We start from the raw sequence: 27,805 nt of genomic DNA on the forward strand, positions 1-27,805 counted from the left end.
AATGTTAATCATCAGCTGTATGTGACCAGCTATTCCTGAAACCCAAAACCAATCTGAAATGCCAGTTGCTTCAAGGATGTTCACCCCAGTCTGACTTATTGCTCTGAATACATCAGGGCACCTACCTCATTTAAAAAGCTCCACCTGTTACTTACATTAATGATGGGAATTTGTCACATACTAAAATTAATATTTTTTGTGTGTTGATATTTTACTATATGCAGAAATGTTGAATCATGTTATACATTTGAAATTAACATAATGTTTGATTGTTAACTATACCTCAGAATCATAAACTATGATAAGCTAGGAAAAATATAAGAACTAGTTGTGACTTCTGAAAATAGACATTCACACCAGATTTCAATTCTCTCCTCCCTTTTCCCAATTTTTTGTATCATACCTGCATTTTCAGAATATAAAGCTATTATGACATAGGCTGGAACCTGGGCCCCTTTACCTGAATGCTTGCACCTGGAGAAAAGTCTCCTCCAGCAGCAGAATATATAGGACCAAAATTAACCACAGGCACCCAAAGTCTGGTTAATTACAAACAATAAGATACCAAAAGGCCACAAACCCACTGCCACTTCTGAAGTGCTAGGATCAATGGAGGGTACTGTGTGTGATCACTGCACACAGCAGCACCAAAGGGGTGGGCAGACCACCAAAGCCACCCCTCCAGCATCCAATGATACACCATACCCTCACCTCTTTAAGGAAACAATCCCCTCCCCACCTTCAACAGCAAGCAAGGGCACTTGTTACTTGCTTTCACTCCCTTGGTGCAACAGGAGTCCCAATAAAGCCCTGTCTGAATTCCTCAGCAGATTTCAATTGATTAAATAGAGTCTGAGGACCCAAATCTGTATCAATTACATACTATTTTTTTTTAAACCTTCCTTTAATCTTCACACTAATCTTTACTGCAATGACTCTTCAGTTATTTTTATTTCTGAAGCAGGTTCTTTCGTAAACTTCTCAAGGAGGGCGCCTGGAACATTTTCATGAAACACTGTCGTATAATCAGGATCAGCACTACTGATTTTTCCTTTTGCCTCTAGGCTCCAGAATGGCTCCGCATCAAACTGTTAATGATTCTATCTTTAAAAGTTTGAGATTTTGCTCGTCAAGGATTTTTGGCATTAAATTCCCTTTTTGAAGAATTATTGCCTTAAAATTTTCATTTACTTTGATTTCTGAGTTGTTTGGAGCCCCTCGAGTTTCGTGTCAGACACCAGTGCCTTTTTTGCTTTTCCTGGTTCCTGACCTGAATTCGAGCTTCCCTGGCGTTCGTCTTTACTGTTCCCATCCAACTTAATTTTGATTCCACTCCTTATTATTGATGTCCATTGTGCAGTCTAGTCCCAGTGGAACCCTGACAGTTCAGTGTGAGGATATAAAGACTTTCATGCGTTAGTTTAGATGTCTGCCTCATTCACTGGTGGAGTTTAGCCAAGATCCTCTGCCTTCAACTGCACCTCCTTGCTGGACTCCTTCACCACTCAAGCTCTGAGCTCTGGTGTGGGGCCCTACATATTGCCTGCACAGAGCATGCGTGGGGCTCTTCTGGAAAGGGGTAGGGCTGGGCTCACTGTGCTGCTTTAATGAAAATGTGCCCAGCCTTCTGGTGTCCGGTGACACTTGCTTCTTTCTGCTTTCCCCACTTTTAGGGTGAAACTAGGCAGGTCAAGTGGATATTGTCCACCGGTTTGTATTTTGTGAATACAGGGGGATACTGGAGTGGGTTGCTATGCCCTCCTCCAGGGGATCTTCCCAACCCAGGGATCCAACCCTTTTCTCAGGCATCTCCTGCATTGGCAATTGGATTCCTTACCACTAGCACCACCTGCTCTTGTTGAAATATTGTTAGTGGATTTTGATTTTAATATCTCAATGGCCCTGTGTTATGTGGGAATCATGGAAGACACAAATTATGCTTCCACAACCGCTGCCATCTTCCCATAATTCTTAAACAATTTATTTTTAAAAGAAACTTTAAAGGAAAAAAAAATGGAGAATCAGATTTATTTTTTATTTATAGAAAGAAAAAAAAAAACCATCTACAAGATGACTGTTTGCTGGAGGCTTAGATATGTTCTCATTGTTAGCAAGGGAGACTACAACTGGTAGGGATGTGACAGCTCCTGGTCCAGACAAGACGTTGACTAGATAGTCCAAATGCCCTTGTGCTGCAAACGTCCAGCCATGTGATGGCCAGGCCTTGCTCAGAAGAAAGAGAGAGAAAGGCTCTGGGAGTGAAGAGGGAAGGGAAACCCAGGGGCAAGCTGTCATCCAATATTTCAGCTGCCAGGGTAGGGGTTCTCTTATTGGTCTATTGAGACAGGTGCCTGAATGAGTTGTCTTTTGCTGGGAGAGGAGGCAGAGATCTGCAGTGGAGACACACACACACACACACACACACACACACACACACACGTCTGATGGTGGATTGTGCCCCTAATAGAAGGTTGACTAGATACAGCAGTCCCCAACCTTTTTGGCACCAGGGGCCAGTTTCATGGAAGACAATTTTCCACATACAGGTAGGGGGGTTATTTTGGGGATGATTCAAGCGCATTAGATTTATTGTGTACTTTATTTCTATTGTTATTATATCAGCTCAACTTCAGATCATCAGTGTGGGAAAATTAATAAGATGGTGCCAGTTGAGCTTCCTTGCCCCATGCTCTCATGTCGTCTCACCTCATGTTCTGTAAACAATGACTTTACATGGTTATGTAATAGCTGAGATCACTTATAGCATTGCACATGCATGTCATGAGGTACCCACTTGGCCACAGGCTACTTTTGTTCTGTAAGTATATATAAGCTTCACCTGGAAGAGCCTGTCAGGATTGTGTGCAATTACGTTGTGTTATGTCTGCTGCTACAGCTGCTGTGCCAGCCAGGAGACAATAAACATGTCTGCAGTTCCTTTGGCTCCTTTCATTTTCTTCCAGTCTCTTAGCTCATGCCTTGCCTACCATGGGTTCAGCAAACCATGCACACAGTGAGACACAGAGAGAAAACTGATTCTGTGAGCAGGATCAGCAATACAATCAGGTATTAGATCCCAGAGATTGAGGACCCCTGGACTAGAAAACATTCTAATCATTAAGGAAACTTTATAGTCTGGGCTCTGGATGAGAAAGAAAATGACTTCTCTGAAGGAATCCCAGGTGGCACAGAAGTAAAGAATCTGCCTGCCGATGCAGGAGACACAGGAAACTTGGGTTCGATCCCTGGGTGGGGAAGATCCCTTGGAAGAGGAAATGGAAACCCACTCCAATGTTCCTACCTGGAAAATCCTATGGACAGAAAAGCCTGGTGGATTGCAGTCCATGTGGTCTCAAAGAGTTGGAAACAACTGAGTGAGTATGCATATGCACAGGGACTGAATATTTGTGCCTCCCCAAATTCATATGTTGAAATCATAACCTCTAAGGTGATGCTATTCGGAGAAGGCAATGGCACCCCGCTCCAGTACTCTTGCCTGGAAAATCCCATGGATGGAGGAGCCTGGTAGGCTGCAGTCCATGGGGTCGCTAAGAGTCGGACATGACTGAGCGACTTCACTTTCACTTTCCACTTTCATGCATTGGAAAAGGAAATGGCAACCCACTCCAGTGTTCTTGCCTGGAGAATCCCAGGGACGGGGGAGCCTGGTGGGCTTCCATCTATGGGGTCGCACAGAGTCAGACACGACTGAAGTGACTTAGCAGCAGCAGCAAGGTGATGCTATTAGGAGGTAGGACCTTTGGGCAGTGATTAGGTCATGAAGGCAGAGCCCTTGTGAATGAGTGCGCTTGTAAAAGTGGCCTAAGAGAGCCCCTTTGCCCCTTTTGATGTGTGAGAACACAGCAAATAGATGACTATCTATTAACCAGAAAGTAGGCCCTCATTAGACACCAAGTCTGCATGTACCTTGATCTTGACTTCTCAGCATCTAAAACTGAGAAACAAATTTCTGTTGTTTATATGCCATTGAGGCTATGGTACTTGTTATAGCAGTCCAAAATAAGACAGCCTGGGATTCAGCCAGCCAGTGTCTGATTATAAGTGTTAAGGGTATAATAAAATAGAGGAAGGGGTGGAGGCTGGGAAAGGGGGACATTTTGTTTTAACTAGGATGATAAGTGAAGTTTGAGTCAGGAGTAACATTAAGGAAATGATATCTAAAAAGAACACTACATGTTCATCTCCACAGGACCTGAAAATGTATTTGTGAAAAATCAATATTCTTTTGTGATTAAAAACCAAAATCACATTTAACAAAAATGACAACAGGTAAATATGTCCTTAACATAACCAAAAGAGCATATATATATATTTGTATATACAAGTGTATATATATATATATAAATGTGTGTGTATGTGTATGTATATATATAAGTGTGTATATATCTCAAAACCCCAAAGTTAGAAAGGATCCACCATCACCAAAATATGCCCTGATCTCACCATGAACAACAGTCAGCAGATACTACAAATGGGTGGATTACATCAAGACCTACATGAAATAGACAATTTAATAAAACTATAACTGATAAAAGAAATCCCTGTAAATTGGTTAAAGACATAAAAGATTCATACTGTAACCCTAAATGAATAAGATACTGTGAAAAAATAACTGGAAATTAGAAAAACAAAACAAGATAAAAAACAATTTCTAAAACTAAATAAAAAACAAGCCATGGAAATAAGAATTCTATTGGATGGAATAAGTAGCAGATTAATCAGAGCTGAAGAGAGGAAAGATAAACAGAAAATAAAAACAGGGCAAATATAATGAAATATCAAAGGGGTGACTGTAGAGCAAATTTTAAAAATATTATATTCTGCGATATTTGAACACACAGAACTATAATATTCATCCTAAATTTGTGACTGCTTCCCCCCACACTTTTTTATTTAGTATCTTTCACCATCCTGTTGTGTAGCCTTGGGAACAAGTGTAATAGATTGAATAACAGCTGTTATCCTCTAAAATGGACATAACTACCATTTAAAACGTGATGCTCTACTGGACAGTTTCCCATATTGTACTTATTATAGTATACCTTTATTCAAACTTAGAAGGTGATTGTTCCTCAAAATTTAACTCAAAGTTACCATGTAAATATATGATAAATTGTTAAAATAAAGACAGATGTGATTGCATAGAAACATTAAATCCATGTTGAGATTTGAAAGAACTCTCATAAGGGGTCTTGTCCTTCTTTATTGGAATGCAGATTAAATTTCCTTTCCCTGTACTTGTGAGGTAGATAAAGTTGGTTTTGCCTTTTCTGATTATCATCTACCTTAAATGAGGCAAATTTCTGTAGTGTTTTTTACATCTTTAGTTTTACACAATTTGCCACCAGAGCTTGTTGCATAAAAGACTGCCGAGAGAGTGACTATCAGATATTAAAATACTTAATTAAACTGAGATTGACCTCAGTCATTTCATCAATCTAAAATCAACTAGAGAATGTATTAGCTTAACTTTGTAGCTTTAGCTAAAGCATATGCATCTACATAACCAAGCAATGATAATAATATACTCACAGAATCTTGAGATGGAGTATGAATGTTCATGATTTTTTTTTTTTTTTTTTATCTGATCTGAGTGCAGAGAGGGGAGAAGAAAAGACCTTTGGACAAGGCGGATGATGATCCTTATTGTAGCATTGAATCACTGCAATTTATGGTTAAAAGTGTGACTATGTTAGATATCATCATCGTTCTCATGGCTGAAATCAATACTGAGTAAAATTGGCTAGTTACCTATTTCTCTAAACATATGATCTTCCTGTTTCTAAAAGGAAACATGAATCACAAAGGAATCCTGATGGCGTTAGGTCTTGAGAGTATTGGGCTATGCTTTGTTCATCTGAATATGACCCCTGTGCCTTTCTAAATATTTAATACTTGAAAATACTATTTTAATCAAGGTTTATGTCAATATTCTTTTACTGAAATATTATGTGTTTTAGATTGTGAATCTGTAATCTATTTGATCCGCATCATCAAGGAAAAGTATATAGTCATTTGTCTATTTTAATTGGCTCAGTTCAACTGAAAGGGAAATCTAGCATCTCCTTCTTGAGGTTTTCTTTTCTCCACAATTGTCTAAGAACTTCTAGAAGTACAGTCTGTTCAAAGGGATCATATTTCTTCTCAACGATTCATTTGTTCAGTCCGCTAATGTCTTCATTTTCCTTACTGTCACACTGTATAACATTTGAAACCTAGCTTTACACAGAATTACTGCAGTGAAACCTTGCTCCGTCACTCAACATTTGAGGTCTAATGGTATGTCTCTTTTAGTCCAGACTTAGATAATTAGGACAAACATCATACCTGGGTGGCTGGGTTCAGAGCGCTTCTGAGCCTCAGGCATGTAGGTTCACCCAGCAAATTTTAAGCCCAGAATTTTCATTCCCCTCTCAATGAGGACTTCTTTGAGGTCTTTAGGTGTATTTACGTCTCGGTCAGAGCCATTCTAGTATTTAGAGCTTCTAATATTGTTGAAATTCAAATGGGACTGCATTAGGGACTTAACACACTTTTCCTCCCAGAAATTTGCCCACTTTCTCCACAGAGAATACGCTGTGGGCCTAGTTAAGGGGTAGTAGAAGGCAACCGGAGAAGGCGATGGCACCCCACTCCGGTATTCTTGCCTGGAAAATCCCATGGATGGAGGAGCCTGGTAGGCTGCTGTCCATGGTCGCGAAGAGTCGGACATGACTGAGAGACTTCCCTTTCACTTTTCACTTTCGTGCATTGGAAAAGGAAATGGCAACCCACTCCAGTGTTCTTGCCTAGAGAATCCCAGGGACAGGGGAGCCTGGTGGGCTGCCGTCTATGGGGTCGCGCAGAGCCGGACACGACTGAAGCGACTTAGCAGCAGCAGCAGCAGCAGAAGGCAACACCTTTGGCAGTGTACAGAATTCCACACTTGAAAGTGAAAGTGTTAGTCGCTCAGTCGTATTTGACTTTTTGCCCACTAGGCTCCTCTCCATGGAATTCTCCAGGCAAGAACACTGGAGTGGGTTGCTATTTCCTTCTCCAGGGGATCTTCCCCATCCAGGGATTGAACCCAGTTCTCCTAGTATTACAGAAGTCTTTACTGTCTGAACTAGCAGGGAGCAGACTTAGTGGAAAAAGTACCCTCAACTTTATAATTTTATAGCTAGGGCACACTATTTCTAAATTCTTTTCCCTGTAACATAGAAATATTATTTCTAAATTACTTTGATGCATAAGATTACTATTGTTCAGACCTTTTCTTAGACCTCCTTGAGATCAAGCAGGCAAATTTTGACAAAATTTCATTTTTAGTATTAACCATGGCAGAAGACCATGGGTAGAAGTGGCCTATAAAATGTTCCTCAAGCAAGAGAGTCCTGGGCATATCACAGGATCCTTAAAAACTGTACTATCAAGTCTGAGGGAACACTCAATCCCAGCCTGGCCATGTTTCGAGGGTGAAAGACTTTAGGAGTAAAGTGGGTGGAAAGCAAGCGAGTATCTGAGGTCTACCTGGAGACTGAGAGTTCCTCAGATGCTTGGTTTAAAAGAATCGGAGAGAGCTTTTCTGCAATATAATTCACCTTCTAAGGTGCCTTCAGAATCTATTCAGTTAAATATGGCCTGAACAGTTTGAAATAGGTTATATAGCATCTCACAATTTTTTACAAAGGCGTTTAGTACACTGGTATAGGTACAGAGTATAAGAAACTTAAAAGTGTCAAAGGAACAAGTATGTATTTATTATATATATACATATATATAAAGTTATACACACACACACATATATGTATATACACATAATTATGTATGTAAATAATTTTATAATTACCTCATCCTTATTCACTGTGGGCTTGGTTACTCAGGACACCCAGAGATCCTGATGCCCCCTGGTGGTCACTGAATTATCACAGATCTCCTTGACATCTGAAAATCCACTGGGTTTGAAGAACTAAAAAGTTGCAAGATGAAAAACCATGTAGCATGTAGAAGTAATTTGCATAATTTAAGCTAGTTCTTCCTCTCAGTGCTGGTGATTTATGAAATAGAGAACTATAAGTAATGGACGAGCCTCCTCCAGCAAACCAAATTTGGAAAATAAATTCTTAAGCACAAGTGGGCATGTGTTAATGAATTTGAATATAATGTGTCACATTTCTCTGCTATGTTTACTAATTCTTTTAATAATAATCAAATAATTAAAGTTATTTTATTTAACACTATTTTATTGAACACATTTTAAGTGATCAGAAAATTTCAGAGTGACACCTCGGCAATATTCAATTGGACTTATAATTTTGATAAACTATTTTTGTTAAGCTCTCTTGAATTAACTCAGTAATTGCAGTTAAAGAATTATAATTTTAATCTTCTAAGTGTTACCAATTTATCCAACCATGCAAAAGTGAATGAACTTTTATAAAGGCACAAAATACAGCCTTGACTTCTGATATCTGACTTCTAACTTCCTATACTACTAGATAAATCTGAAAATCTGAAGAATAAGTAAAATCATTGCTATTTATGAGCTTTGCCTATGTACATTTTTTACACTGGACTACAAGTAAATATTTTATATATACTACATAAATCATGCTAATGTAAACATGTAAGTGATTTTCCTGCACAGTGGAAAGATTTGTTTACATTTAGACTGAAATCACAAATAGAGAACCCAATTTTCTGTAATATCTATTAACTGAGACATAATTTTTTTTTTCTATTTATAATCAGTTTCTTCTGTACAGGACCTTTTCTAATTCAGTTTAAATTACCCCTTTTCTGTGATGAACTTGCATTTCCACATTTACCAGCTGTGAATGCATTTAGAGAGTAAGTGCAAAACTACTAGGTTCAGAAACAGACCTTTGATTTTGTTGTCACTGTTAACTATTTAGTTTGGCAGCCTTGGGTTTGTAACTAAAGTCTCAGGTTTCTCCTTTCCCCTCTGAAGGCCTGTTTACTACACACACACACACACACACAAAGGCTTTTATTTGAAAATTTATGGAACTTATTCCCTGAAGTCATTAGAATGTACTCCTAAGTAACTATTCCTCTCTTAAAATTGGAAAATATCTCCCAGAGATTAACAGTGAGGTAAAATAAATATTAGTGTTGAAGCAAGTTAAATGAAGTTAATAGCTGTACCCTCATTTGGAATGTTTCCTGAATTTGTACATTTATTTCCATATATGTACAGTTATGTGTGATTATCAGTAATCAGATAGATAAAAATAACAGCACATAACTATTGGGCATATTTTCTTTGAATCTGAAAACATGCATTTGTCATCTTTCTGCTATACAGTTAAGACAGATGTTTCGAAAGAGGGTTTATAAATGTAATATTAAAGTTTTGGTCTCTTTTTTCCAAAGTTATCTAAATATAAGCAGGGTATTCTATTAACTGCATTTCCCAACAAATATATAAAAATTAAAAAGCAATTTTTCTGGAATTTCTGCTTTGGCTCACATGTGTTGGTTATATATATGCCATTTGGTATAGTTCAGGAAAATGATTTCTAATACATGTTACAAACATACATACATTTGCTTTTCTAAAATTTGCCTTAGCAATAATATGCACAAATAGATAAGATGCTAAAATAAACCATTTTAAAAGTGATATAAAGGAATTCACTATTTTAAGTTATTATAAAATAGGACAGTTTTGTGAACTAATTATTTTTTATTTCAATGGCTTCATGTACAAAGAGGTTTATAGACTTTGCTGTTAGTCAATGAGTCTATTGCTAATTTATACAGTTTTTATATATTAAAATATATACTGTATAAAACAGTATAACAATCATCCTTTCCTTGACTAAGTCATTTACTTTAAGTTAAATTCCATGACTTTTTCATCACTTACCTAGATACAAAAGAAAGAAGGTTGGTAAACCTGAAAATGAGTATCATTGTGCAACTCTGCAGGCAAAACTGTTAGCAGTCTGGCACGTGTGCATTTAATGCAAAGTCTCTTGTTTCTAAAAATGAAAGCGAGGCTGAACATGCCTCTATGTCTGATAGAAGGGACACAATAAGGAGATTCCTTACACCACCTACACTCATCAGAGTGAAGGATGTTACTTCTTTGGTTTCCTGGTCTAATGGAAAGGTATTTGTATTCACATCACTGAGTATTAGTCATTCAATAGATGAAAGGAATATTTTAAACTTTAAAGGCTACCTTGGTGTCATTCTAAGAAGTAGGGATGAGACCCTGGGGAAAGTGTTGAAATTCTGGAGAATTATTTTAACTATTAGAAGTGGTTTAATATCTGTGAGTATGTGAGATTAACAGTTTTATTGCCTACATGTGGGGATCTACATTCTTAGTTCTAGTGTTTTACCTTACAATTTTTACTCCTTAAAGCACCCGTTTGTGTAAACACTGCTTAATCTCTGTAACAAGTGCACTCTACATCTTTTTGTCTAAGGTTACTCTATTAAGTGATTTACATTTTCCATGCATCTTCTAAAGGGCACTAAAGACGCTCTTAGTTATAATTTTTAAAATGTTTAATAGGGGTAATGGCTAGGAACAAGTAATATTTAAGAAATAAAATAGAGACCCAAAGATAGGTTAGAGGGGAGGAAATCTCATTTCTCTTTTCTTCGTAATTGCATTAGGCAAGTAAAAACTACAGGAGACAATTTTTCATAAAATACAATTTTAAAATCTAGGGATCTGTCATCTCTGAAAAGTGTTTGCTATAAATACCAGAAACAATTCAATTTACTTTACATATCCAGATTGAAAAGATAGGAAAAGTTTGGAGTCTTAGACGAGGTCAAACTTTTTGCCTCTCTTAAATAGAGGCAAATCATGAATGACAGAATTTTTTTTTTTTTTTAAAGGGAGGAAATATATATATAGGACAGGAAGAAAATGAAGCTCCTCTTAGACATGTGATCAAGTTACTAGGCTTGACCTTCGGATTTGATGATTTGGCAATTAAGGTTTTTAAGTTCTTCATCTTATTGTATTACCCATCTTTTGAATTGCAAAGTGTCTGAAACTACCTAACGGGAATGGGATTCCTCTAGGTAGTCGTCCTCAATATTTTAGTTAGACGAAATCAACCGGCGTTGTTGGTGACATTTTTTATTCTTAGTTTGCCTTTGAAAGGTAATTATTGACTAATTATTGAAAAGTACTCAATATGTGCGAAAGAGGTCTTGATCTTAATTTAAATTAATTGCATGGTAACATTCTTTAAAATTAAATGTAATTTATGCAGCGAAGTGGAAAACGATCAAAGTGGGGGGAATTCCAGGAAAATCTCGGAAAATGATACGCATGTAAGAAAAACGTTTCAGAACTTTCAGAAGTTTCTCTTGCAGTGTTCTATTTAGTCCTACCAACTATCGGTAAACGATAGGGCGGGGGTGAGGGGGGCACATAAAACAAAAGACTTCCTTTCTCCACTCCCTTTTCCTCTGGCTCTCTTGCCAGAGCTTGTTGCAAACTCTTGGAAACATTGTTTGAATATAATACATTTGATTACTTTTATTCTATCAGAGATTGTGCTGGGTGGTGCCTAAAACTGTCTTTGGAGTCTTGTAGTAAGTCTTCAAGAAAGAAAAAGAACAAAGTTACCCGACCCGCGGAGGTTGTGAGTAACAACAACAAAAAAGTGAAAGGCACTTTACTTAAAGGCACAGCTCATTTCACTGTCCCGGCTCCGTGCTTGGTAGCTGAGAGAGCTTGCATCGCTCTGGTTTCTAAATGAGCGCGAGGAGCACTACTATAAACACGACTGTAAATTAGGAGGGTTATTTTAAGATTGATTTTGCTCCGCGAAAGCTGCGATTGCTAAAAGCCAAGCGCCCACAGCAGCACGCACCTCGGCTGCCATCCACGTCCTCCTCGGAGCATCCAGAGCCAGCCGAGAGCTCAGAACCTGGAGGGAATCCTGGATCCGCAACCTGACTCCGCTTGCCGCCGATTGGCCCGCGCCCCTAACCCAACCCCCAAGGTTGGGGCGGCCGTTTCGCTGGGACCCGCCCCTAAGCCCTGGGAATCGCCGCCTGGGAGGCCGGCTACGCCTGCCACTCAACCCGAGTGGCGGAGGCTCTCGGCTCGGAGCCCCGCCCCCTCCCCCCTAATTGATATTATTGGAGTGTGGAGCAAGCGGCCGGTCTGCAGTCGGAGACTTGCAGGCAGCAAACACAGTGTGAACGAAAGGAGGGGGGAAAAATTTTTTAAAAGCTAAACGTGGAGCAGCCAGCCGGAGATCGAGAAGGGGAATCAATGCGTGGAGCGCAATAAAAAATAAAAAGCCCATATACTTCGGAGCAAACAGCATTTAAAAAGCTACGGCTCAACTGAAACCTAAGATAAAACCTGCTCATGCACCATGGTTTTTCAAACTCGGCACCCTTCATGGATTATTTTATGCTACATCTGGCTGCTCCACTTTGCACACACCGGAGAAGCGCAGGCTGCAAAGGAAGGTAAGGTGATGGGAAAGCAAAGTTTGTTCTGACTTATTTATTTAGCTGTCTACCTGCAAGAGCCGGCTGGTCCGCGGGGCTGCCGGCCGCGCCTCTGGTGCCCGGCGACCCTCCCCCGCCGGCTCCCCGCCCCCTCACCGCTCCGGCCGCTCCAGGCTGGCCGGTGGCTAGCCGGGCTCTCTGAGCCGCCTGCAGCCCCGCGCCCAGGGCCGTTAGCCCGACGAGAGTGGGATTTCTGGCGCAGACTGTCCAGAGGGCGTGAGCATCAAAGGAAGGCGGAGGTGGGGGGGGGGGGGCGGGAGCTCGGGGGTGTGGGAACCGCCGACGAGCTCGTTCTCCCGGACCCGGGGCAGGTCAGATCTCTTCCTCTAGCCCTCTGCTCTTCCTCGTCTCGCCGTTCGTCTCACTGGGAGTAAGCTGTGGCCAGAGTTGGTCGGAGACCGGGGAGTGCAGCCTCTAGAACCCTGGCCAGCCCGCCGGCGAACGGCTGGATCCTTCCCTGAGGGGCCGTGACTTGTGTGAGCTCCGAACGCTCGGGTTACTAATGAAGTGCTCACTGCGTCGGAGGAGCAGGCGCGGGCCTGCGGTTGGCGCTCGGACGCCGGCGCGGAACAATAACGCCGCGGAGGTGAAGCAGCGGACGGCGCGCTCCCCGCGCCCCGCCGGCCTGAGACATCTCCATTCAGCGCGCGCCGCGCAGGTCCCGGCGGCCGCGGGGACAGTGGCAGACCAGCGGGCTCGGCCCGGCCAAGGGCGGGCGGTGGGAGTGGGGGTCAAGGGGAGGGGGATAAAGGGAGGGCTGGGACTGTGCAGTTGATAAAAAGATGCCGCCTGGGCGACCAGAAGTCCTCAAACCTCTGCCCCCACAGTTCTGCAGTTAAGGAATACGAGTGATCGAACCTTGCAAAAGACATGGACCCCGGGGCTAGTTCTGGTTCATGAGAGCAAGATTCTTTGGGGCAGCTAGATACGCCTGTATATGGCTTTTTCCTCTCGTCTTCTCCTTTGAACCATTGACAGAAGGTAAAAATACCTTTTGGTGCCTGTAGTTGGAGCTGGGGAAAAATAAATCCTGTCAATGGAAACGTCTTCTGAGCAGTGTCACAGTCTACCCACTCCCCTCCTTATCGTGCAGGCTGTACGTCTAAAGCTGATTTCCCGATATTGAAAAGCCGAATACTAATAATTACTTGTCCCTAAAGTGTGGAGGATGGAGGAATCTGTTACCAGATATAGGTCTGTTACCAGATATAGGTCTTGGGGTCGGGAGTTGATAGGCAACGGTACTCGCTTCATCTATGTCTGAAAACTTCCTGATTTAGTGCTGCTTTTTACGATTCTCTTCATGGGGCCTTCTTTGGTCACTGAAACCTCTCTCCCCACCCCCGCAACCAAACGCCACCACCTACTCTTTGATCCAGCCTGACCTTCTGACCCCAGTTTCCACATCTGCAACCTGTGTTGATGCTGAACCCATTCAGAGCAAACCTTAACTTCCAGCTGTCGGTTTCGCTCTTGCAGATGAACAGACATCTGCTAGAAACACACAGCCATACACACCAAAATCCACATTTCTACTCGCGTGACATCAGAGAATAGGGACATTGAATCCTGCAAACTTATATTGATTGCTTAGGAATCTCGGGACCCGAGGAAAAGTTTGCACCGCCGGGGCGAAACCCCGCGTGCGAGCTAGCGCAAACCCCGGCTGGAGTTTGAGCTATAAATAACTGCATCACTAGGGGGAGAGGTTCCTGCAGTCAGAATGGCTTGCTCGCCCGCGTTTCTCTTCTGGGTGCGAAATACGTGGAGAGGATTCTGATTCTAGGAGGCCGAATTCTTTACATGCAGAAGTGAGCTGTTTAAAAGGTGGGCGGGGGTGGCGAAGGCGCTCCGCTTCTCGGTGGCGACTCACCCGGCGAGTCGCGGCGGTCAAGGGCTGCCGTTCTGGGAGCGAGCGAGCCCCGAGGCGACGCCGGGGCACCCAGGGGCGAGCGCCAGGAAGTGCCTGGAGCAGGTGCCTAGCTCTCTGGAGCGGATGGGAATGATTAGAGAAAGATGAGAGACCTCCTTTCTCCACTTTTCCCGCACATGTTCTCTCGGGGAGGTCGGTTCCCGCTACTGGGAGCGCGCATATAAGTCAGTCTAACGCTTGGAGGCGAAGTGCAGACGCTGTATTTCCTCTCCATTAATGCCGCTGCCGCTGCCCCCTCTGAGGAGACGCTTCCCGATAGCCTCTCTCCTCCTCCTGGCTCCCTCTGGAGCTAGGGCGCCACCGGTTCCCTGGAGTGCCCAGGTCTGGCGGAGGCGTAATGGATGCTCCGCGCGGCAGGCGCGCCCGTCTGGCAGCCCCTGCCCCGCCCCGCCGACGGCCCCGCCCCGGCTCTCGCTGCTGCCCGCGCGGCCGGGTGCCGGCTCCACCGGCGCGCCCGGCATCTCGCTCCTCACCCGCACCCCCCGCATCCCCCACCCCAGCCCGCGCGGCGAGGGCTCAGAGTCCCGGAACCCGGGACCGCACGCCGCGTTCCCGATTGACCGCCAGGCTACGCCTCCGCGGGAGGGAAGAGAGGCTGGTGCTCCGAGCGGGAAGGCAAAAGCGCGCAGTTACCGGCTGGTCCAGAGAGCAGACAGCGGAAGGGAGACGGGCTGAATCTTTAAGAGCTAGTTAAACGCTCAGGGGCCGGTTTCCCTTTTGTTTTTATTTGCTCGTGTGTTTCTCTCTTAACTTGTTTGCCATCACCGCCCCACCTGGGTCCCTGGCTCTCACCCCAGGCTGTACCGAGGGGTAACGGAAAAGCAGTAAATCATCACTGTGCTTATTTCACCTTCAAAAATGACCCAAGAAAGTCTCCTGGGTTTAAAATTCACTTGTCACTATGAAAGACGGAAATAATAATAATAATAATAAAATAAATCATCTCTAAAGAAAAGTACATAGAACCCACATTGTTTGTGCATTTGAGGACAAAAACAAAATAAACTTTAAAAATCATTTACTATAAATTCAGTAGTCCAAACATTTATTGATGTTCCTAGTTCGAAGTACAACTTAGTATTTTAAAAGCGTGGCTTTTAAAATTATTATTATTATTCGAAAGGGTGAGTGCTATCATGGTCTCCCTGAGAGTCTTAAGTATAAAACATTTTGAGAAAAAAGTGTTTGTATATCTATATTCAGTTATAGGGAATAACCTTGACTAGTGTGAGGGAGTCGAACACATTATCAACTGTTTCTCTCTTTTCTTAGAGTAAAAAATTTTCATTACCTTTAACACCACAGTGTTTTACTCTATTCATAGTTATTGAAAAGTTTATTTAAGCATGTATTTCATTTAAGTTCAAATTTTAACATTTTTTGAGGTTGATGGCAAGCATATTTACATGCCTGAAAATATATTCACCATTATTTCTGGAAAGATTGATTCATTTGTTAAAATGCTATGGAATCATGGAAATATTTTTGAAGAATACAAACTCATAATTCTGAAACTAGTTTGAGCAAAGAGTCAATGCTTTAGGAGATTAATTGTCCTAAAAAGCAGTAAAATATATCAAATTGGAAGCATGGTATATATTAATGTGTGACATTTGAATGCATTACCTTGCATTATATTGTATTGTAAATGCATCCGGAGCATTTATTACATTTATATAAATATTAATTGCATTATACTTTATGGTAGCGTAAAAGCATAATATAACTGTTTTTAAAAGTTAAGTCAAAGTTTGAATATCCCATTTTTAGAATTAGCTAATGCTTTGAAATATTTGTAAATTTAAAAAGTAGAAATATTAAAAACAGATGTTTGAATAACCCAGAAATGTATCTTGTAAGTGATAGGCAATTTACTTTTCTCATAATAACACTGCTTAATATGATTTTTAATTATAGTCATTTTGGCTTAAGAGAAGACATTGTGTGTGGAAAGTTAAAAAAATAAACTCCAATTCTCAAAAGGCACAAGGAAATAGTTTTTGAAGAATAGTACAAGTCAGTGACTGAGGAGTAATATGGAATTATGCTTTATTATGTTAATGCTATTTCATTTGACAAAATTTAGAGCACTCAGTGGTTTACAGAATTCTTTATAATATATAATTACTACTGAATCAGTATGCATCACATATCATTTTTTTACTTTTGCTTTCATACTTTCAAGTTTCTAATTAATTTTAACATTTCAATTAAAAAATGTAAGTTGGTTTTTCAATGTCTTTCTTCCCTTAAGAAAGTGGAATATTTTTGTCAGGTGGGTCTATATTTCATCATTCACTAATATAAATAACTGTTTATACATTTTAAATCATAAAGTGATAATTGTTTTAAAAATTAGATTGACTTTAATAACTTTTACAAACATATTTTCCCTTTTCATCTAACATTTAGAAATGCAACTTTCTTTTTCAGTACTACTGCTGGATTCTAAAGCACAACAAACAGAGTTGGAATGGATTTCCTCTCCACCCAATGGGGTAAGTGCTTCTCCTCATAAAATACCAACCTCTGTTTTTTAAAGTAAGAAATAAAACCTCTTTCCCTTCCCCAGTGGAGTTATTCAGATTCTTCACATTTAAATTGTTTTGATTTCACATATCTTGTTCAATATTTTGTTGGGTTTATAATGAGACATTGAATTCTTGGAGTAGAGATGGTATACTTAGAACTCTGAAAAATAGATTAAAAAAAAAATCTCTTTAACCATAATCTTTTGAGTTCTTCTGTGAGTGGGACCATATGTCAGTTTCCAGGCTATAAATGTTAACTAATTACAGAGAATATGCCTTTCATGAACTCATATCTTTTTAGTTACTTTATACTTCTTTAGTATAATCACCAGGTAGGTTGTGTGTAGTTCTTTAAAAACAGTAGGTAATCTGTTTTCCTCTTTTGAAAAACGTTTTAGCATTATTCAAAATATACATGAAAGGATAACTAAAAGTCTAATATGCTCAACATTTTAACATAAAATTTGCTATGAAATATGATTTGGATTCTCCAAAATTTGTACTATGTGCTACCTGTTCTTATTAATCAGAAGTGATGGCAGAGCAAGCACATATCAGAGTAAAAATCTGTTATAACAAATGAGTGAAAGCTGTCCAATAAAAGTTTATGAGAATATAAGTAGATTCTAAAAAACTTCTGTTAAGTGTCATGTATCCAGAAAGATACATCATTTACTTAAATTTAGTTTGATGTCAATGTCTTTGGGTATTATTTTAATTGTGAAAGAGGGTACATACTTCATCCCTTACTAAGTAAAAAGGCTCCAAGAAAGGGAATTGTAATCCCCATTGTTACTTAAGTTAATCTTTGGTACAATGAAAAGTTTGGAGTCAAAGAGCCCTAAGTATAAGTGAGGATATAAAAAGTTTGCAAAGAATGAAAGTCTGAAAGAGATTTTTGAGTTTAAGAACATCATGAAATGAACATGTCATAAGCTGGAAGTTAGTTTAAAAAACGTAAAATGTGAACAATGCAAATCTGTTTAAAGTAGATTAGGTTTTTAAAATGAATATTTGAGATGCTTAAGATCATATTGCAGTTATCTGTATTGGTCAGAAAGAGCTATGAAAAAAATGACAAGTATTTTACAGATTAAATATAAAAAGTAGGCTGAGTTTGAAGTATGAATGTCATACTTAACCTTGAAAGTTGAATGGTTTCTGTGAGTAAAATAATATACATTATAGGAAGGCATTCACAAAAAAATTGAGCACCTTTCTTGCCAATGATAGATGTGGCCCATTTTCCACCCTTCATCAGTTAAAACAAATAGAGATAGAGGATGGTTTTTATCTCGTAAGGAGAAGTAAACTGATATATGTTTCTAATATTTCATCCATGCAATCCCTAACATGATAAACCATGACTTTCTGTGTTATCTTGGACTGAAATGGACATTTTATCAGTGCAAAATATCTTGAGTGAACTTAACCCTACATATCTTATGAATCAGCAGATAATATTAGACAATGATGATTGACAGTGTATTTCATGTATAAAATGGGTTGGCTTACATGTGGTTAAATATCTAACTGGAAATAAAATATTATTGATATAAGTGTCTAGAAATAATTTTATAAGCATACTATAAAAGCACACTAGCCAAACTAAGACTTCTTTCCCAGTGTAGAAATCACTGCAGTCTCTTAGTAAGATAGTAAACCAAAAGTTGCATTAAATGCATTCATTTTGTCTCAATCCATCTGAAGTTTCCCTTCAGGAATAAATTTTTAAGTAAGCATTAAAGTTAACTGAGTTTCATTGGTAGTAAAATTGATTTTTCATGCATTGAACAAAATAATATAATTGTTCTTAGAGCTAGAAAAAAGAGTTCTGCAGATGTATTCCTTTCTAATAATTAGCCTTGGCTTCTTCTAACTAGGGAATTGTTAAAAAGAGCACATTTATCCTTGGAGCTTTTCACTTTTTGGTAGATGCTATTACTAGTTTCACTTCTTTTAATAATTTCAACCTAATTAAGAGACTAAAATCTGCTCATCCAAATGGATGAATTTGGTTATATTTGGCTAAGAGCCATTCAAGAAGATTATAAGCAGCTAACTAAAATGGAAAACTATGCACTGCATTAACTAGTCACACACTTAAGTTGTGTTGAGTAAAAAGCTAAACATGATAATGGGCTGTTTGCTACTTTTGAGGACCTTTGATGGTGTGTATAATAAAATTGTAGCAAATATATGTCATCACAAGAAATTTCTGAATTTCAGGATATTGCTACTTTGTCTTGTTAGTTTTCTCAGAGCTACTTTTAAAAGTAGATATTAGTATTTTACAAAATATGTAAGGAAACCAATGTTTCTGATCAAGTTTTATAAATAAAACTCATTACCACATGCTTATTTTTTCCCATTTGCTTTTCTTGAAGCAGTAGTTTAAATATTGCATGCTATGTGACTTTGGATTAGAAGACTAATAGGATTTTATATTTGGCATTTCCTATTAGGGAAATGAATACAAGTAGGTGACAATTTCACTATTAAGGTATCATAAATACAAAGTTGGAAATTTTGTAATAATGGTAAGAAAGGACATAAACAACAATTGCCTTAGGCTTTTAGGTGAAATGAATTTATTAACCAATGAGCAATATAAATAATATTTAGCAAGGTTTAATAAGCTTTAAATTGTTGCAAATTTAGCTGAGCTTATTATTTTCCTTTTTTGTGAAAATAAATGAGTTTGCTGTAGTATATATTATATCAGCATATGAATGGGTATTTTTAAACATCAGATATTTTTCCTGTCAGAAAGCTTGTTACCTAAATGTGATTCAACGTTCTGGTTTGCCATGGACATTTTATTGTCCATTGAATCATACTTTTATAATTATTTATAGTTATGTGGCATTATGGACCATATTATATACAACACTGCAGTAAATAAATAGCTCTATAAAACATTACTCCTTTATATCTCATTTTGCAAAGATTGTGAAAGATTCCCCATTATGAATATCAACATGTTGTGAAATGCTCTTGCATTTCAGAGTACTCTTGGCATTTTCTTCCCTGTGTTTTTAGGTACTCTCTTAATTTAAATATAACATCAACACTTAAAATGTCAACGGAGTGATCAAAAATTCCGCCATGTAGCTGTATGTATATGCATTAAATGGTAATTTAAGTCATTTCGTTATGTGCTTTAGTCTATAAAAATCATAAGCTCAGTGGAGACATTGGCATAAGCAAACATGTAAAAAGCAACACTAATACACCAGCAAACAGATACTAAGCAAAATGAAAGATTTATTGTATGCATAAAAATATAAGCAACCTAAATGATGTTCTGCCACCAGGATGAAGCTGAACAGAGACTCATTCTAAAGGTTACATTGTTTGTCACCGTAGGAGTTCACCTCACTTTTTCAAAGATATGCATTTGTGCCACACTGAAGAGTCCTCAGGCACTTGCAAAACCCTAATTTTATTATTTGATGAATGACTGATGACCTTTTCTAAATTTTACAGTGGGAAGAAATTAGTGGTTTGGACGAGAACTATACCCCAATCCGAACATACCAGGTTTGCCAGGTCATGGAGCCCAACCAAAACAACTGGCTGCGGACTAACTGGATTTCGAAAGGCAATGCACAAAGGATTTTTGTAGAATTGAAATTCACCCTGAGGGATTGTAACAGTCTTCCTGGAGTCCTGGGAACTTGCAAGGAAACCTTTAATTTGTACTATTATGAAACAGACTACGACACTGGCAGGAATATAAGAGAAAATCTCTATGTCAAAATAGACACCATTGCTGCAGATGAAAGTTTTACCCAAGGTGACCTTGGTGAAAGAAAGATGAAGCTTAACACTGAGGTGAGAGAGATTGGACCTTTGTCCAAAAAGGGATTCTATCTTGCCTTTCAGGATGTAGGGGCTTGCATAGCTTTGGTTTCAGTCAAAGTGTACTACAAGAAGTGCTGGTCCATTATTGAGAACTTAGCTATCTTTCCAGATACAGTGACTGGTTCAGAATTTTCCTCTTTAGTCGAGGTCCGAGGGACATGTGTCAGCAGTGCAGAGGAAGAAGCGGAAAACTCTCCCAGGATGCACTGCAGCGCAGAAGGAGAATGGTTAGTGCCCATTGGAAAATGTATCTGCAAAGCAGGCTTCCAGCAGAAAGGGGACACTTGTGAACGTAAGTAATATGTGCTATTAAAATTTCTCTTTGCACTTTTTTTCTGTTTCAGTGTCAAAGATTTCAAGTAATAATGATTATTTGAACAGGTGAGTCAGTTTGTACCAGCAATCCGATTTGGTGGATTTTAAGCAAAGTCACTATTGAACTTATTGATGATTCGCTACAGCGATTTCTGCACTAAGTGTGCAATAGGTATTGCAGTAAATATTGATGATAGTGGTATTCCTTCCTAAGATTTAACTAACCCTGTGCTTGACGTGGAAGACAACAGTTGCACTTTGGGCTATGAGATTTAAGAAAGGAGATTGGGCAGAGTGAGGTGACATTAATTAGGATTGAATGATGTGTGATTCCTCTTGTTTTGAAACCCATATTGTCTGGACTCATGGGTAGCAGGAAAAGGGCATTGAGGGGGCTGCTAACAAGAGTTCTTCTAACAGATAAGATACATACAAATAGAGTTACACACTTAGAATTATTTTTTATAAGTACTAAAATTTCTATGCAAAAATCATCAGATTTCACTTGCTAAATCTCTGAGGTTGCTTCTGCCAAAGCTGTATTTCTTTCCAGGACTAAATAATAAAAGGAGTGTTCCTCTGATAAGTCAAGTTTTAGGTAGACTACATTTTTGTGGAAGTGGGCCAAAGTAAAGTTTTAGTTATCAGAATATATCAGCTGGACATTTTCTGTTTTGAAATAATAATAGCATATGAATTTGTGACCTTTTCCTTTGTGTAATAAAACTGAATTTTCTCTCACATAGCTTTATGTAGTCATAATAATTGGCCAGTTTTTTTCCTATTTAAAACTATGTCCAGGGATATTCAAAATCAATAGATATTTTTTCTGTTTGTGAATATCCTGAAAATATAATCAGGTTATATTATGTCTCTTATAAACTAGAAAACATAATACATTACCCGAAATAACTTTTATATATTCTTTGTACCCCTAAGGCAGCTGTATAATATTAATATTCGTACTTCCCAGTTAATTTAGAGGGAATTGTAGTGAAAAATAATTATTGTAACTAAATGTTTTTTGCTAATTTACCATGTGCAGATACTCTTCCATGTGCTTTACACAAAAGAGTTCATTTAATGAGATAGATAACATTATCACCTCTATTTTACAGAAAAAAAAAATGAGGCTGTCAAGGGTAAAAGATTGCTTGCAGTTACTTTAGAAGTAATTGTCCTAGCTTAGATTCGAACTCAGAATGTTCTGATTCCAGAGCCTGGACTTTTAGCGACAGTGTTGCTCTGGCTTCCATCAGAAAGCAGGAAGAATCATAGCAAGTATTATTGTTTCATTGCTGAACTTAAATGCCTTGGTTCTAGTTTGATATGTAAATCACATTACTTTCTTATAAAATTCTCATTCTCATAGAATGTTTCAAGAAATAAGCAAATATTTAGATCTGTGTTGTCTAGGAAGGTAGCCTGTGGCCACATGTGAATCTGAGGTTTTAAAAAATGGCAATTCTAAGTTAAGATATACTGTAAGTATGACTTACACACTGAATTTCAAAGTCTTGGTACAAAAAAAAATGTGGCAAACATCAGTAATTTTTTATGTTACTTTGATTTTGAAAAACTCATACATTAGGAATATTGGGTTAAATCAATATAACATTAAAAGTATTTCAGTTATTTCTTTTTGCTTTTTTTAATGTGGCTACTAAAAATGTAAAAATTGCATATGTGGCTTGTGTTATATTTCTACTAAATGCACTATTTAGATGGAATAACTGAATAAATATGTTTTTTCTGTCCTGATTGAAGTGTTAAATACTTCATGTGAATGGTCGCTAGCATATAAAATGCCTCTGACCCAGCACTCAATTATCATTCCTGCCATAGCTAACATTGTAAAGTGAGCTCTGAGCTAAACAGAGATGATGTATTCCTGTCCCCTAGACCAGTTTAGCAGCCTCCCTGGCCATTCCGTGAAGGAGTCAAACCTGTCTACCCACTGTCATCTTTTCCTTTCCCTCGCTAGTAGTATTTTTTATTAAGTAGAACATCCTGCAGGATGCATATGTATGGAAATCAAAAACTGATGGAGATTTATCACTACTAATAGGCAGAATGCTATTCCACTGGTAAGTATAGAAATATTCTTAGTGAATTCATCAATTCAGTGAAATGGAATGTTCTTATTGACTTGAGATTAACAACAGGTACTTGAAAATGATGGAGGATTCAACAATAACTATTATAAGAACATTTTAATGACACACTGTTACACTTCAGCTGTGAAAGCAGCCGGTTTCAGTAGTATGCAGATTTTGATTGATGTGAAATTGGAATTTAAAATGTTTGCACAATTAAAAATGGAACACATAAAAATTCATATAAAAGTGCACAATTAAATTTGTCTAAAAAGAAACTGGGAAATAACATTAAAGATCTTGTTCTTTTAAGGTTTAAAGAATTTTAAAGCAAATTATAATCTTTTTTGTTTTATTTTGTGTAATTTAACTCAAATGATCTCTACATTTACTTACTAAGAAAATCAACCAGGAATTGTTTGACTTCTGTACTTCTAAGTATAGAATTTAGTATGAAAAGCAGTCTTTAAATGCAGTGAAGAGATATATTTTCCGAGAAGTCTCCAGTTTCTTCGAAATGACGAAAATCATCTCATTAAATGTGGTACTATTAAGATTATTTACATTCATTTATTTTGGTTTCAAGCATTGGAACCACATTTGAGTATCAAATTATTGTCGCCTGCAAACTGTGCCAAGGTGCTTAAAAATAAATTAAAATTAGTTCACTGTCTTCTGCATTAATTCTGCATTGGAATAGGTGAAATTAGGTATTAATAGTGCTGTTGCTGCTACCGCTGCTGCTAAGTCGCTTCAGTAGTGTCCGACTCTGTGCGACCCCATAGACGACAGCCCACCAGGCCCGGCCGTCCCTGGGATTCTCCAGGCAAGAACACTGGAGTGGGTTGCCATTTCCTCCTCCAATGCATGAAAGTGAAAAGTGAAAGTGAAGTCACTCAGTCGTGTCCGACTCTTAGCGACCTCATGGACTGCAGCCTACCAGGCTCCTCTGTCCATGGGATTTTCCAGGCAAGAGTACTGGAGTGGGGTGCCATTGCCTTCTCCCATTAATAGTGAGAGTTCATTAAAAACATGTGATTCAAGGACTCAAGATTCCTTCTTATGGTTCAAGCTAAAAGAGGATGTGTGCACTGTTTTGTCTACCACGTAACTTTCTTAATTTTTAACCTTAGTGATGTTGACAAAGGAATTAAATACCTTATACTTAACCATGGCACTATGTTCATTTGCAAAAACATTTCCCTCCTTGGCATAATTCCAACGCATTGCTGTGAGAGTACTTGCCTCTGGAATCAATCCAGGCCTGCCTTTATAAGTATTTCTCCTGTTTCCTTTCAGTGATCCTGTTAAGAGTTTGAAAACAAATTTCAGTCCCATATTGAGGAAAACTAAAGAGTTTGGGAGAGGATGGTAGTGAGTCCCTAGCCAAATAACGGTAGTTAGTCACTTAAAGGCAAGTTTATCTGGGCACTTTCTAGAATGGCAGCCTGTTGTGATGTATGTTAACAGTGTAGTTTGAAATATGGACAATTATGAAAACTGATTACAGTTTTCATCAGTTGATGTAAAAGCTTTTATTTCTTTGTGATTTTGGAAAACATAATTCAATTTTGAAAACCACATGTTTCTCAAATCTACTAGTATATGGAGAACTTCTAATATTTTTATATAGTATTTTTATGAAAATATCTTTACACTCATTTAAAAACATAATTCTAGATAACATGTTGATTATCAAAAAGTCCTTTTGAAAATATTTAGCATATCAGTTCCATCACAACTACTGTGTAAACTAGCCAGTATATTTGGATAGAAGTGTATTAATTTAAAAGAATGAGAGCAGATTTTATTTTACATATACAAATATCTCTTGAAGACTAGTAAAATTGTATTCTGAAACATAGCTTGAAATTTTTAGAAGTTTTTTTACAATTTTATTTCATTTAAAAAGTATTCTCAAAGTGTAGAACTTGTTATTATAACTTAAATTTGTATAAGTAATTTGCAGCTCACACTGAAAAATCATGGTCATTTTTCTCATTTAATCCGTATTACACTGCTAAGAGGTGGAAAGTATTTTTTTCTCTTTCAATTTAGGAAGAAACTGAAGCTTAGGGATATTAATAAATAACAAAATTGGCTGAGAATCCAGGATCCTGTTTATCAGTTCAAGTCCTTTATTTCCCTAATATATCACAACGCTTCCTAAAATTTATACTGAACTTCAACCATTGGATTTTAGTTACTGAAGAAGTAATGAAATTTTATTCTAGGTAGGGTGACCCTAAACCTAGTTTTTCTGGAAATAATTGTTTTACTTTTTACACTGTGTCTTTTTGCTTTTAAAAATGTTCTGATTTGGCTGATAAAATATATGGTCAACCTAATTGTAAAAAATCCAAGGATGTGATGCAGTTTACATGCACATACATTGGCACTACTTGCATTATTTATATTGCTTAATTTTAATTTCCTGAATTAAAATGAAGATTTAATAATTTTTGATGATTTCATATAAAGGAAAATTCAAATAATCATAGGTTTTCTAGTTTTTATTATAAAGTATTTCCCTAATAGTTGCTTCTTAATATTCTATATACCATTATTTTATTAACATATAACTTATGGATATAGAACAAATGTTATATGTTACTTGAAGAATTAAAACATTCATTAATTAAAACACTCATTCAATTTAATGGCATTAATAATAGTTGAAATCTGGTTGTTGATTTTGAAAACTGTATTTTCCACAGAAAAGTAGCAATTTGTACCATTACTTTGACATTTACATTTGACAGTAACATATATCTTTATGATATATAGTATTTATAGTATATAAACAGAAATATAAGGTACACTACAGAGTTAATAGCTCAGATGCTGAAGTTATAGCTTTTAAATTCTGGCTCAACATCATACCAGGTGCAAAAACTAGGACAATCTTCTAAGCCTTAGTTTCCTTAAGTATAAAATGGTGCTAATAAAAATAGTACCTGTTTCCATAGAATTCTTGTCAGAAGTGAAAGAAATAATACGTGTAGAAACCCTATCTGGGACATAGCAAATAATCAATGAATGCTTGCTGTTGTCTCATTATTAATAATGCAACAAGGAGTTGTCTAAGTAAAGAAATTTTATGGCACTGGGTAAATGAACATGTTTCCAAAGACACAGATAGTTAAATATCCTTTAGGTCAATAATCTCATCCCTGGTCATTTGCTGAGGAAGATATATCAATGAAAGAAAATAACTTTTTATATAACCTTTCTTCCCACCAGCCTTGTTTATAATTTGAAATATTAAAAATAATCTAATTGTCCAAAGTTAAGTGCATCCTCTTGATTGAACTTAAAGTATCAGCAGTGTGATGTAGGAATTTTGTCATTTATTAATAATTTTAAATGGAAAACAAAGAAAAATATGTTATATATACTGATATTTAGAATTATGAAAAATATGCATATGAAAAAGAATAGATAAGAACATAAATATCACAGTGAATGTGTCAGATTGCTGAAATGGTGGGTGATCTTTTTTCTCTGTGTTTTTAAAGTATCTTGAGATTAAAATTTTCTAGCAATGTAAGTTTTAGGTAACCTGGTAGCTTATTCAAACACAACTTGAAATGTATCTCCAAAATATGGGTTTTTAAATTAACATCTGTATAAAATCGCTCAGGCAATAGAACAGCAGTAAATCTTTTAAATGATTTAAAAGAGGGGAGATTCACCAAAAGGCATTTAGTAAATGCAGGTCATAGATTTTGTTGGTTTTTAAATTATAAAAAGCTGGCAAGAGCTGTTTTAAGTGTTTCATTTTATTAATTCATTTAGTCTTATAGAGAGGCATTCCTAACTCAATCTGGTGGGTAGGCACTTCTATTACCTAGTTTAAAGGAGAAAAACATACTTAGAAGTATTTAAAATGTAAAAGTTATACATTCTGTATATTAAATTAGATTTACATAAATTATATTTATACACATTTTTATGTAAGAAAACCAAAGCACAGTGAGGGGTGGGTTATCTACCTAAAATCACACAGCACATAGACTGGCCAACTGCCATTTAATCAAGGTAATCTGACTCCAGAATCCCTGCCCATAACTAATACAATGGATCATATCTTTATAGATGAGCATTTATCTATCAGAAAAATTTTTTAAAAAGATAAGATTTTTTTCAGGATGTCTTAAAAGGTGATACAAATTTTCTTCAATTTATAATAATTTTAAAATACTTGTATCTCTGTCTTTCCCAAACATTCTAAATATTTCATCTGCTTTGCCATTTTCTATTCCAGTTCTTTTATGGAACAGTAAGAATGCACTTTGTAAAATGCGACAGAGACATTGTTACAGTATTACTCAGAAAGCTTCAGGTTTCTAATAACCAATAAAAATTCCCCATTTTTTACAGTGGCATTTTATTCTTTTCTTTCAGTCACATAATTTATCATCCTTGAGAGCTGTGTTCCATCTGCTTGATACTGGTCTCTTGTTCTACCTGAAGACATCTATAGATGTTTTTAACATTTGGTCCCCAATAAACAGAAATGCAAATAAACCATCATGACC

General features: G+C 37.6%; 1 protein-coding gene across 5 annotated transcripts in view; it reads left to right on the forward strand.

Annotated features, from left to right (window-relative positions):
• The first annotated feature begins 12,005 nt into the window (after positions 1-12,005).
• The window catches only part of EPHA7 (EPH receptor A7), a 208,864-nt gene continuing 193,064 nt past the window's right edge, over positions 12,006-27,805 (forward strand). For 2 of the 5 annotated variants that reach the window (XM_061427795.1, XM_061427796.1), the window contains exons 1-3: positions 12,007-12,480; positions 16,889-16,953; positions 20,476-21,145. In XM_061427795.1, the coding sequence (XP_061283779.1) occupies positions 12,384-12,480; positions 16,889-16,953; positions 20,476-21,145 (832 nt within the window). In that variant the 5' untranslated portion in view covers positions 12,007-12,383. Of the gene's footprint in view, positions 12,481-16,888; positions 16,954-20,475; positions 21,146-27,805 lie in introns of all 5 variants that reach the window. The other 3 variants (XM_061427797.1, XM_061427794.1, XM_061427798.1) reach the window with 3 other exon arrangements.

Source organism: Bos javanicus, chromosome 9 (assembly GCF_032452875.1).
Source record: "Bos javanicus breed banteng chromosome 9, ARS-OSU_banteng_1.0, whole genome shotgun sequence".
NCBI classification, from domain to species: domain Eukaryota; kingdom Metazoa; phylum Chordata; class Mammalia; order Artiodactyla; family Bovidae; genus Bos; species Bos javanicus.